The 13,245-nt window shown below is 36.7% G+C and overlaps 1 protein-coding gene across 1 annotated transcript in view; it reads right to left on the bottom strand.

Annotated features, from left to right (window-relative positions):
• SMG1 (SMG1 nonsense mediated mRNA decay associated PI3K related kinase) overlaps positions 1-13,245 on the bottom strand; it is a gene marked incomplete at both ends in the record, with an annotated part of 94,565 nt that overhangs the window by 57,100 nt on the left and 24,220 nt on the right. Inside the window, 9 exons of the mRNA XM_084249154.1 lie at positions 815-988; positions 2,309-2,406; positions 3,867-3,939; positions 4,353-4,478; positions 6,592-6,805; positions 8,044-8,102; positions 8,920-9,056; positions 11,122-11,277; positions 11,837-12,000. Of these exons, the coding sequence (XP_084105280.1) occupies positions 815-988; positions 2,309-2,406; positions 3,867-3,939; positions 4,353-4,478; positions 6,592-6,805; positions 8,044-8,102; positions 8,920-9,056; positions 11,122-11,277; positions 11,837-12,000 (1,201 nt within the window). The remainder of the gene's footprint in view (positions 1-814; positions 989-2,308; positions 2,407-3,866; positions 3,940-4,352; positions 4,479-6,591; positions 6,806-8,043; positions 8,103-8,919; positions 9,057-11,121; positions 11,278-11,836; positions 12,001-13,245) is intronic.

The raw sequence follows: 13,245 nt of genomic DNA, 5'->3' as shown, positions 1-13,245 counted from the left end.
CTTATCAAGAATTACATATGTAATAAATATCCCCATTTATGTACCAACATGTTCAACAAAAGTAAATGCTCATAAAAACTAGTTTTATGTTAATAATAAAATTCTAGTCCTTACATTAAATTGTTAATAACTGTTTCACACATGTTTGTTTTTATTCAAGCAAGTTCAGTGATGGAAGTTCCCTTCTTGTGTCTCTTACAGGAACCTCTCACTGGAGTATAATACAGGGCAGCTAATATTTGCAGCTCCTGAACTGTGGCAATCTAGTTATATCTTATAACTGATGTCTCAGACATATCTACATATCTTAAGTTCTTTTATCTTTATATCCTTTGATGCCATGCTATCAAACAGTTTTGTACTGTCATGCTCAGAAAAAAATTATTTCTACGAGACTTTCTCTTTAGGCTGTTCTTAAAGATTGAAAGACTGAAAAATTTTAAAGCAACATTGTAACTTATCATAAAATTAAACAATAAGATTTTTAAGTGATATATAAAAAATGAAAATGGACCAATGAAATACCTCCCAAGAAAAGTTTGAGGACGTTCAAAAATTCATAGGGGTCTTTTCTACACTGGGGGAGGGTAGGGTGTGGGAGGGTAAGATGCAAGGGACTAGGAGGGGAATGAATAGGATATAGTAGGATTCCCTACTCTTCTGGATTTTTAAGAAAGTACCAGGCTTACACACACACATATATGCGTGTATGTTAAACAACGAATTGATAACACAGTTCACTAGGTAAAGACACATTTACAATACCAAACTATTTTATTTTTGAATGATACCTGAAACTCTTAAAGATACTTACATCTGTTACATAAGCCTCAGTAATTGGAGGACCCCGAATTGGGCTGAAGCGTTCCCCAATGCTCCGCACCACAGTGCTGAATACCCGGAGAAGTGCTGCCAACTTTGGTAATGACACTGATGGAGGAGGAACATCTTCATCCACTGACTCCCCAGAAGCCACATGGCTGAGATCCTTAAATGAAATTCACAACATTATTTTACCAGAATGTTGTTTTCAAAAAAAGAAAGGAAGGAAAAAAAAAAAAAAAAAAAAGCCCCAACTTTTAAGTTAAATTTATATTTTTACAAAGAAAAATTTGACCTCTGGAAAAGAAAACATGAATATAAAAGTTCGTATTACTTCTTTAAATATGCCAACATTAACAAAACATTAAGAAAATGACCTCTTGTATCAACTCAGATACTAGGAACCAAGAGTTACATTACAGGTATAAATAAAGTCAGAAACTAGCCATTCCTGGATTGATTTTTGCTAAAATCTCATTCCAAAGATTTGACACTCAACTCAGTAAGTACTCCACACCAACATCATGCATATGAAGAATAAGAGGTAGAGGGGATGCTAAAAAAAAAAAATTATTATAAGACCTGGACTACAGACTTATGATTTAGTTGAGGAAATAAGATATACTCAAAGAAAAAGCAAAAATGGTAGGTAAGAAGCAATATGTATCTACATACTATTAAGCATCAAAATAAAGAAAATAAGACTTATGGTTATCAAGGGAAAGTATATGTAAAAACTAGAATGGGTGGCTTCTGAGAGGCAGATACACATCAGCTTAAAAGGTGGTCTAGGAATAAAGACAGTCTGGATATGGGGACAAAAAACACGGGGAACCAAAACATCCCCTTCACTTTGAAAGGGAGCAAACAGCCTGAGACGGTTCAAAGGGATTAAATTCTTATTGGCTAGAAGTAGCCAAGATTCAAAGATAAAACTAAATCTTTATTGACACCTTGACCACCAATAAAGAAATCCCGGCAGATCTGAACAGGGAAGAGAAGAAAGTGAATCAGACAGAAACTGGCAGATTTAAACCCTGAGAGGAGGACCAGGAAAGCCAAAAACTAACAACCAAGACTTCACAGGAGCACCTTAAAACTGCTACTTGTACAACTGCAAAATCTGGCTGAAGCAATTTCTATCCACTGAACATGACCTAAGACCTCCAATACAGGAAAGAGCTGTCTTGGGGGCGGCTTTTATCAATTTATCAATTCATCTTACTTTTAAATTCTTGGTAAACCAAGAAAAAAAAAGGTGAGCTATGTCTTTAGAAAACTACCAGCTATAAAAGTTATTTCAAGTTTTGCAAATTAGACCTACAATTTTTCATTCAGTCTAGCTAGTAATTCTGCTGATAAATTAAAATCATTTAAAAAAATTAAAATTATGCAATGTCTTACAATATCCCCTAACACTGTTTTAGATTTTTGGTTTTTACTTAACTGGAATTTTAGACAATAACTTAGTTTTCTATATACTCACCTCCGCATAAGCTTCCATGTCCTCTAGAAACTGACCAAGAAGAGTGGTAGAAAATGCAAGATCAGCTACCCAAAATGGCTCCAAACTCTGCAACCACCCTAGGAATCACATAAAAAATTTTGAAATAGGGGGCCTCCCTGGTGGCACAAGGGGTTAAGACACAGTCTATGAAGCTGTCCGCAGCCACTGCAGCACGAGTTCAATCCCTGGCCAGGGAGATACCCACATGGCGCAGCAGACCTCTCCTAACTCGCCCACTGCTCCCCTTAGCAGTGTATTTCAGTCAGTCTGCCTGTTCTGTTCCCTACTCTGTCTCTGGTGAATCCTCTCACCCACCACAGCTTTGGCCTGTACCCCAAGTTCTTGAATGCATAAATAAAGCTTTTAAAAAAAAATTTTTTTAAATAGAAAAAAATACAAAAATCCAAATTAAGAGTATTTAGGGCCTCCCTGGTGGCACAGCGGTTGAGCGCTGGGCTGCGAAGCTGCCTGCAGTCTCTGCAGCACTGGTTTGCCAGCTGGAGGGCAAGGGTCCCATATGGTGCGCAGACCTCACCTGCCACACCCACTGCTCCCCTCAGCAGTGTATTTCATCAGTCTGTCTGTTCTGCTCCCTACTCTGGCTCTGGTGATTTCTCTCACCCTCCTGCGCTTCTGACTGTACCCAGTGCTTGTGTAAATAAATAAATAAATCTTAAAAAAAAAAAAGAAAGTATTTAAAAGCCTTCTTTTAAAAGGTGGTTTTTAAGTTGCCCACTCTTAAACTATGTCCTTTGTGATAAAATTAGAACTGTTAACTATTAAACATACTGCTGGATGATTTAACCAATGCCTTTTTTTAGTGCTAAAGAAATGAAGTCTTCAGATATTAAAATATCTATTATCTCATGTCTTTTTTTTTTTAAGCTGAATTCATATCCATACCATCCCTATACATAACAGACTAAAATGCCACCATCTACCACCAGGGCCACACCTAGCCATCAAGTGTCCCCTGACTCACCTCCAAATTGGAAATGGAACAGAACCATTCTCACCAGCATATCCTATTTTTAAAAGTTTAGTGCACTAAACAAGAGAAACTTTAATACCTCGAGCAGGCTGACATGTCCAAATGAGTACTGCTAATCATTCACTTAAACAAAAATTTTCCTTATGACAGTTCTCCAAATGAGTCTATTTGTTTATTAATAACCAGAAAACAAATCAAAATTACCCAGCCCCTTCCATTCTACATGTCAGGGTATTTGTATTCATTCACTCTCATCTTCTCCTACCAACCCATGCTATAAATGACTTCAGTTAAGTCCTCTCAGTTTCTCACAGGTGGGCATTACAAATTGTACCTACTCTTCCTATCTACTGTAAACTATACAATTTTCCTTTGAAAAGATAATTTTAGCTATCAAGCAATGTAAATTTACACTAGCTGAAATATTTCCCTGAAGCAATTATTTTTGGGGGGATTAATGAAGTAACAGTACTATAAACTGGCCTTTCAAGGACCAGCACTCCTTCCCATAATACTTAAGTGATTGGTATATATAGAATGACTTACCAGACACCTGCTGTGTTAGCGAAGGTTTCTGAGTATGATCTATATGCCATCCAACTAATATATCAACTGTATCCTGGAGAGACACAGAGAAGGGGGCTAATCATGTTAAAGTCTTCCTATTATTCCATTTGTGCATCATTTTACATTAAGAGGCCCTAGAAGTGCATTTTATGTTCTACCAACTTAACATTATACAAACTTAGAGGGAGAATAAGGCAGGAGAATAATGAATTTTCATTTATGACACTGATGAAATGTTATTTTTTTCTTTAAATATCTTAAGTATTAATGTCAGAAAATACAGGTGATTTTTTAATAAAAATAATATTATTGCACGATTCAATCCTAGACCCTCAAACACCACTGAATATACACACAAAGGAACAACTTTTTTTTCTAGCTAATTCCCCATGCCCTCAAACATGCAAAGCCTCACCACACCATTTGAAAATTGTGGGGGTGGGGGGAGAAGACCAAAGAACTCACCCTAAAATTAGTGCTGAAAATATGAGGGTAACATCGAGCCACCAAAAGAATGCACTTAACACATTTGCAAAGTAATTCTGGTGTATCCACATTTTCAAGAATGGACTGCAGGCTGCTCATTACAAGCTAGAAACAAAAAGTTACAAACTGTGAACATTCAAAAAAATAGAGAAGAAATTAGCTAATTATGTTAATTTTTTGATGTTGGCTGTATCCAAAATTGATTATGATTTTTTAAAAATCTAGTTTTAGTTCCAGAACATATTTCATTCCACTAAGATATAAGGCTGAAAACTACTGTTCTTCTCGTCTCTGTCTGTTTACACTAAGTAGTCTCTTTAGCACCACTGCTGTGATTAAGTTTCAAGTACAAAAACGAAGATGTGTTTGGGAAACTTTTCTTTAAAGTTATCACAATTACTTTCCAATTCAAAATAAAACAGTAAATTTTATACAGCTTATGCTTTAGGATATTAGTACTTGCTTCAAATTGGAATGACTCAGAAGTTTAGCATGGCCCCAACACATGAATAACACACAGGCTCATGTTACCACTTTACATAGATATATTATTAAAATAAATATATGGCATACTACCAAAAGAATATCTAACAGTGGTAAAACCCATTTTTTCCCAAAAAGGAAAATTCTTCTTTATGAAAGAATGTTATAAATATAGAAGAAATGCTAGAACTCAAAAACCACCATTTTGCAACAGCGAATGTTATAATCTATTTAGGCAGAGTATGAACAGATGTTGAAACCACTGAGTGAAATATTACTTAAAAGCCATGATATTCAGAAGGCCTCATGACATCATGCACTTTACATAGGAAGTAAAATAAGCGTTCATGATGGAAAGATCTTTCAGTCATCCCCTCACCAGAAGATGAAACTCTTCATCTTAGAGAAAGAGACAACCTGAGGTTATGTGCCCGCTGGTGTGATGTCGGTATAAATACGAAGCCATGAAGTATACATGACCAAAATGTTTAAATTTTAAACTCAGTCTAGTCAGGGACAATCAGACAAACCCAGAAAGTAAGACATTCTACAAGTAAGGAGGACAAAAGAGGTGCAGAAAACTGTTCTAATTACTTGAGAGACTGATTAAAGAGGGTCAACACCAAACAATGCATAAATCTTGATGGGATCCCTGGGCTAGGTAAGACAAAGCTATAAAAAAGATCTGCAGAAATCTGTTTATAGTTTTATTATGTAATAAAACTATTTTTCTTAGGTATGATTATAATACTATGGCTACAAAGGAGAATAACCTTACCCTTAGGAGATGCACACTGAAGTTAATATGGGGTAAATTGTCATAATATATTTGTGACTTTCAAATGGTTCAACAAAAAGTGTGCATGGGTGGGGGGTAATAAAACAAAGCAAACTTAGTAAGAGACAAACCAGGTAAAGGTTGTACATGTATATTTATTATATTTATTGTTTCTTTTCCTGTGGTGTTGAAAGTTCTCAAAATAAATACTTGGGGAAATGTTCAGAATAAATCCAACTACTGCTACGCTATTTAGTTATAGGTAATTTTCAGAATCTTTTCAAAAATGCTGACTTTTTTATTAAAGGAAAAATTCATTTTTAAAGGCAGAATTATTTTTTTCCAAAAACTATTTAACCAAAATAAAGCATAGCATAAACCATAAAGAAGCAAAAGTAAATAAAATCTGATATTCTTTCTTTTTAAAGCCCTGTTTTTAAAAACATAAGCGCAACAAAAATTTAATTACTTATAACTTCGCTCAAAATTAGTGAATGACTTTGAAGAATTCAAACACACAAAAGTAAAACAAAAGTAAAACTGATATTCATTTATATACTATTGTTCATCAATTGGATTAAGAAATTGACATTTCTAGACTTTTAAAAAGGCCTAGAATGAGTTGTGATGTTTAGTTTTAGTCAACCTCAAATAATGTGATGTGAAGGCCCTGCCTATCTAGTTCTCCTATTAAAAATCCTATTTTCAAATCTACAAATGATTCTAGTAATATGCAAATTCAAAGGGAAGCTTTTAAAAAGACAAAATTTTAAAAATGAACTAATTTTAAATCTACTTTTAACGTATTTACACAATTTTGGAAAGAGAAATTTTCTTTCTATCATTTTACTATCAGCAGAAAAAACTATTTTAAATTTCCTTTAAGCTCCCCTGCAAGGACATATCAAGGGCAATTTTCTTCCCAAGTGTATCATCAATTTTCCCCCTCATTCTTACCTGCATTACAGATGAAAAGGCTTTCTTTTCTCCTACAGTCTCCAGTGCTTTGTAGGTGGCACATAAGTAGAGGAGTTTAACTTCATCTTTGGCAGATGAGCTAAATTTGCTAAAAATCCATTTGAAGATCTTCTCAGCCTCATAGCTCAGAGAAGCACAAAGAAGGCCAAGACAGCAAGCTCCCTCCTGTCTCAACTCCTGAAGCAATTTGCTACTATTTATTTTAATGTAAACAAAACAGAAGACACAAAATACTTAAGCTTTCAAAAATGACAAGAATGACACATCTTACAAAAGAATGCTTTATGGGGCCTCCCTGGTAGTGCAGGGTTTGTTAAAGTCTCAGCGCTATCAAGCTATCACCAGCTACTGTAGCATGATTTCGATTCCCAGCCAGGGAGCTAATCCACATGGCACAGCAGACCTCTCCGGTCTTGCCCACTGCTCCCCTCGGCAGTGTATTTCAGTAGATCTGCCTTTTCTGCTCTCCACTGTCTCTGGTTAATCCTCTCTCACACCCCTACCCCATCTCTGACCTACACCCCAGTACTTGTATGCATAAAAACAAATCTTTGAAAAAAAAAGTCTCAGATAATTTTTATAATTCTTCTATTCAAACTACATAAAAGATTTAAGTTTTATATCCAATTTAAAAATTCCCTCTATCCTGCAGTGCCCAAAAGTACTTTCGTTAGACATTAGAATTTCTTTTGCAAAATCAGTTATTTAGAAATAGTAGGAAAAGATCCAGGAATTTTAAAAGTCAGGCTTCAAATTCTATTTCAAAGGGTATTAAATGATTCACAGAAAAGGGCAGCAATAAAGATAGTATAAAGCATACCATAACTAACTATATAATGTCCTTGTAACATGTAAGGAATATAAAATGGAAAATAGTAGTAAGTATGTTAACCTTAGAAAGGATAATAGCACTGATTTTAGTATAATATCAATATGTAACTATACAAAATAAAACCATTTTGGGTGCTTCCCAACATTGCAATTCTTTGGGGCTGACCATATGAAGAACTGACTGTGCACACCTTTGGAGAACCCCAGGAGTCAGGCAGAATAGATGGTTTGACTCCTCTGTTGTCCAAAGAAATAAGCTCCCTATCACCTTTATTCTCTAGGCAGTTACAGAATTCTCTAGTTTACAAAAGTTACTTGCATTCATTCATGCCTGCTTTAAGAGTTTGGTCATTCTACAAGTAAATGCTCAATTATTCAGTCATGCTGACTGAATTAAAAAAAATGGTATTCCCTTTCAAGTGGATTCCATTCATATTCCAAGGTAATGAATGTGTGAATACTGTAATACAGATCAAGATTACAAGGCAATCCAAAACATTAAACATGTGAAGTCAATGGGCTTATTGTCTTGTATATATTTTAATGATTTCTAAAAGTAACTTCAAAGTCTTTTAAATTTAAACATTATTAATTACTTACCTTTCATTAAGCACATCATGTACAGCAGCCAAGATATTATCCAATTGCTTAACTAGTACCTAAAAAAAAACACATTTATAAAAACTTCAAATTCCTATACTTTTAAGAACACTGTGTATGTTTCTCAACTTGTGTTACCCTTCAAACCACAACTGGAGAACACCTTACTTTCATTACTCCCAGTCCCCAATTAGCATATATCAGAGTATCACAAGTCTCCTTTCAGACTATGAAAAAACTTAGCTGTTATAAATATACAGGCATGACCGTCAATCAAAATTATGCCTTTTAAAAAATGTATGGTGAAGCAATATGGTAAAATGTTGATAACAAACTTTAAATGGGAGTATTTGATGTTCACTGGAAAATTTCTTCAATTTGCTGTATATTTTAAAGATTTCATAATAAAAATGGAGAGGGGGACTTGCTTTGAACCAAATGTTCACTTGACTCACCACGCCATTCTCATCAAATGGTTTCCTATTCTTATTTTACATTAGAAGAATTATTCATGGTGGAGAGAAATTTGAAGCCGCCCCTGAACTTTGTAATTTAAGGGACTTTCCCATTCATTCAGCCCTGGTCGCCAGACAAAACTTACCCATGTATCCCTTATTCCAATTTCACATATGAAAATCAAAGAGATATTCTGTCTTATGTTAAAAGCACTCTATTGTAGAAAGCACCAAGGCAGATCCAATAATAGCAGATGAGTCACACAGTAAGTTCTAGATCATAGGACAGGCCAAATTATCCTGGAATAAGGATTCTTATTTTTCCCTAAATGCCTTTTCTCTTCTTCAGCCACTTCAAGTGTCATTATCTAGTTTATTATGGAAACACAAAAACTAACATTTCTAAACACACTATACTCACCAGCTTATTTTCTGGTTGCTGAATAAATTCTTTCAACTGCTTTACAGTAGCCAGTCTTCGGTCTCTGTCGTCTTCCCGGGTGATCCTCCGAAGAAGATTCGACAGTCGAGACTCATCAGAGTAAGACATCGAACGCTCTGTCAATACACACATTTTATTATCCATGAGTATAAGTAAGCACACAAACTGAGTAGACCAACTATGTTAAAGTACTTCAAAAACCAGAGTCCACTGGACAATGTACACAAGTCCCATCTCACTTTTGCTCATGTCTATAAACAAAGTCCCAGCACACTGCTTGGCATACAGCAGAACTCAAAGATAAACCTAAGCAAACACCTCATTCCAGAGGCCCAGCTGAGAGAAAAACAACTTAGAAATTATTTTCTTTGGATCTGTTCCCAGCTGTTTTCAAAACTCAGGTAAAGAGCCTGGATAAAAGAGTTCTCCAGGTTAAGGATTAAGTCTCAATGAAGCATAAGCAGGTACATGCTTCTATTTCTCACCACTGTCTCTTTGGAAAGGTGCCTTTTGCTCACATTATCATCATTTTCCTATGACGAAGTTCTGTGAACCACAGTCATGCATTCAATTCAATAATGTCTGATTATCACCTGCCATGTACAAGACATACTGCCACCAGGACAGTGGCAGATCAGAGCATTTCTTCCCCTTATTTTTGAATGACAATAAACAGAAATGCTCAAAGCTGGACACTAACAAAGATGTGCTTAAGTACTAAATTTTTCTTTCTAAATTTTCCACTGTACTAATTACCACTGACTAACCATTATTTGTTCACAAACTACATCAAAGGGTCTGACAGTTTCATTTATTTCTAAAGCATAAAGGTCTATTTGATAATAAATTACAATATCTGAGAAAGAAGGAATAGGATTTCAAATCCTTAGCCCAGAATACTTCTGTAAAGACTGACATTGCAAATTCCATTAGGTTACCAATCAGGGAATCTACAATTCTGCCACTAGCAAGCTGCAAAATGGAGATTGTGAGAATGAAATTTCAAGTAACTTTCTAGCTTCTATTATACATAGTGCTAAGATTTAAAACACAATTAACCAGGGCCTCTCTGGTGGTGCAAGGGGTTAAGACGCAACCTATGAAGCTATCCGCAGCCACTGCAGCACCCTCATGGTGCAGCAGACCTCTCCTGACTGGCTTGCTGCTCCCCTCAGCAGTGTATTTCAGTAGGTCTCCCTGCTCTGCTCCCAACTCTGTCTGTGCTGAATCCACTCACCCTCCACACCTCTGGCTTACACCCCAGTTCTTGTATGCATAAATAAATAAATCTTAAAAATAAAAAAAAAATTAAAACACTATTAAACAGTATAGCCTGGACTCAGTCATTCCACTTCTGTAATTCATCCCCAAAAATCATTTTTTAAACTATACACAAGGGGCCTCCCTGGTGGCGCAGTGGGTTGGGCACAGTGCTGTGAAACTGTACGCAGCCTCTACAGCACAGGTTCAATTCCCAGCCAGCCAGGGGGATCCCCACATGGGGCAGCAAACCTCTCCTGTCTCGCCCGCTTCTCCCCTCAGCAGTGTCTTCGGTCTGTCTGCCTGTTCTGCTCCCCACTGTCTTTGGTGAATTCTCTCACCCTCCCACGCCTCTGGCCTGTACCCCCATACTTGTATAAATAAAATAAATCTTTAAAATAAAGTCTTGGGCCTCCCCTGGGGGCACAGCGGTTCAGCGCTGGGCTGCGAGGCTGCCCGCAGCCTCTGCAGCACCAGTTCGATCCCAGGCTGCCGGTGAGAGTCCCACATGGAGTGCAGACCCCTCCTACCATGCCCGCTGCTCCCCTCAGCAGTGTACTTGGTCAGTCTGCCTGTTCTGCTCCCTACTCTGGGTCTGGTGGATTCTCACTCGCCCGCCCTTCTGACTCTACCCAGTGCTTGTATAAATAAATAAATAAATCTTAAAAAAAAAAAAGTCTTAAAGCTATACACAAAAGAAAAAGCTGTACACACAAAGACATTCATCAAGCTAAATAGCATACACACAACGGAAAAGTATAAAGAGTGATTATATCCAACAAAATGTGTAAATCAAAAATCTGGATTTCATACCCTGATTTATTAGCCAATTCATACATGTACAAAGCATTAGTAAGAAACAAGGCATCAAAAGAGGAGACTCAGGTATTTGTGGTTGGAGCCAGGTTTGTCCAGTCTTACCCTGTGATTTCCTCATGTCTTTGATGGCTAACGCACGACTGCCATGCTGAACACTGGTGAACTCAGGGTTGGTCACATTGTTAACCCTCAGCTCTTGCCCCATCGACTTCCGACCATAAGTATTTTCCCCAGATCCTCCATTGACACTGTAGCCACCTAAAAAGAGCAACATTTGCTTTATTTAAATAGGAATCACTGGTTCACTCAATTTCTCATAGCTCAGGATCTTATGAAATCTGCAGCTCAACCTGCCCTTGCTGCTTCTACTCATCTCTGTGCTGCCCATCTTGAAGTAATTTTTGTTTCATTTTAATATTCTCAATGAAGATAAGAAAAAATGATAACAAAATTTAGTCAGATTTTTCACTTTAAAAGCTTTTTAGATATCTAGAGGACAGTGGTCAGGAGCAACTTCAGCCTTAGTGGTAGTACCATTTGGGAGGTGGGACACAGGATACTGCATTTATGTATCATGCATATGAAAAAAACATAAATTTTTAGAACCCAGGGCTGGTCACATTGTTAACCTTCACTCTTTCCCCAATGACTTATAAAGTCAACCTATGAGGTTTTGGAAACAGCACTGTATTTAATGTTTCTCAACTTACTAGAAGAAAGGGAAGAGAGAAAAGGGGAAGGAGAAGTAGCTAGGTATGTTAAAAAAAAAAAAATACTATGCCTCTAGCGTTAAGGAAGTATGTGTGTGCATATATACCCTTTTCGTCATTCTGTATGTCAGCGTGCACACGGGTATCATCGTGCCTTTGCCGAGACACCACAGCTGAATTGGAAGGTTGCAGTCCATAAGAGGAAGACACGCCCCTATCTCTGGATGAGGAATATTTTAAATTCTCTGGGTCGGCTGATGCACTATCAGTTCTGTAAAGAGAGAAGAGTATAACATTAGAACTTTAAACATTTTAAGAGTTCAAGTCATAAATCTTTCTTCTATAGCAAGCCTCTATTCTCCCCACCGTTCTAATTTTTAAGAGATCATTAGTATTTTAAGTAAGCACTGTAAGTGTCTAAAATCTCTCAAGGGAAAGGGATGGATGAAATGCCAATCTGCCATCCCCTCTACCATTCTAAAGACCCATTCAGAAAGAGTAACTACCAGGATTAGGGTGACCAACTCATCCCACTTTGCTCCAGATTAAACCAGTTTCAGCACTGAAAATCCCATGTCCTAGAAACTCCCCGAGTCTCAAGAAAATGGAGACAGTTGGTCACCCTGGTCCAGGATTCTCTTCACATGACTTGACAAAAGGTGTTATTCTTTGACAACTATGCTCCCAGGAAAGAGTTTACCACTGGAAAAATCAGATTTCCTAGTCATAAAATAAAAAACACTAGCTTAGGCAGTAAAGGCAATGTGTTACCAAATTATTTCTGCAATACTGCCTTATGGTAACATGGCATTCTCTCTCTCATCCAAATTTCTAACCTGATTATTCTGTGTGGAAAAAATTACAGAATATTTGAAAGCAAGCACAAGAGTAAGGAAAGAACATGGTTGCAAAGTACAATTATTTTAATGTACTGCAATACTGGACTTCACTGAAGATTCCTCAACTGTAAAGAATATCTATTAAAAGCATAAAAATGAAGAAAATAAAAGGCATCATAAATAGAATAAAGCTGAATTTGAAGACTACAGTCCATAACCTATTTAAAATTCAAATACTGCCTACAATAATCCCTTATACTTGGCTGCCAATAAAGAAGTGGTGCAGTCCCAGGACAGAATTAGTGTTCTTATGCAAGAATCAGTTTTGCTTCACAACCCTTATCAGTCACAGAGGGAAGAAAGAGGTTCATTTCTCATGAGCCTCATTCTTCCAACCATCAATCATAAAGTATAAAAAATAAGACAACACTGGCTGGTCTATAAGAAAACATACAGAAAAATAAAAAAAATTTAAAAAAAAGGGTTCCTCTCCTACTGGTATTTCTTGCAAGAGAAACCACTTTCTGGGGAAAATTCACTTTTATGACACTTAATAAAAACAGCTCATGAATCCATTATTATATGGAAAAGTTCAGGACACTGGCAAGAGCAGAAACTAACGTGTCCCTTGCCCACACGCCCCTCTCCCCATGTTTAAAATGACTGCAGTGTTTGTA

This window comes from Talpa europaea, assembly GCF_964194135.1.
Source record: "Talpa europaea genome assembly, chromosome: 12".
NCBI classification, from domain to species: domain Eukaryota; kingdom Metazoa; phylum Chordata; class Mammalia; order Eulipotyphla; family Talpidae; genus Talpa; species Talpa europaea.
Note: the sequence above shows the minus strand (reverse complement) of the source record. Positions and strands in the feature narration are given on the sequence as shown.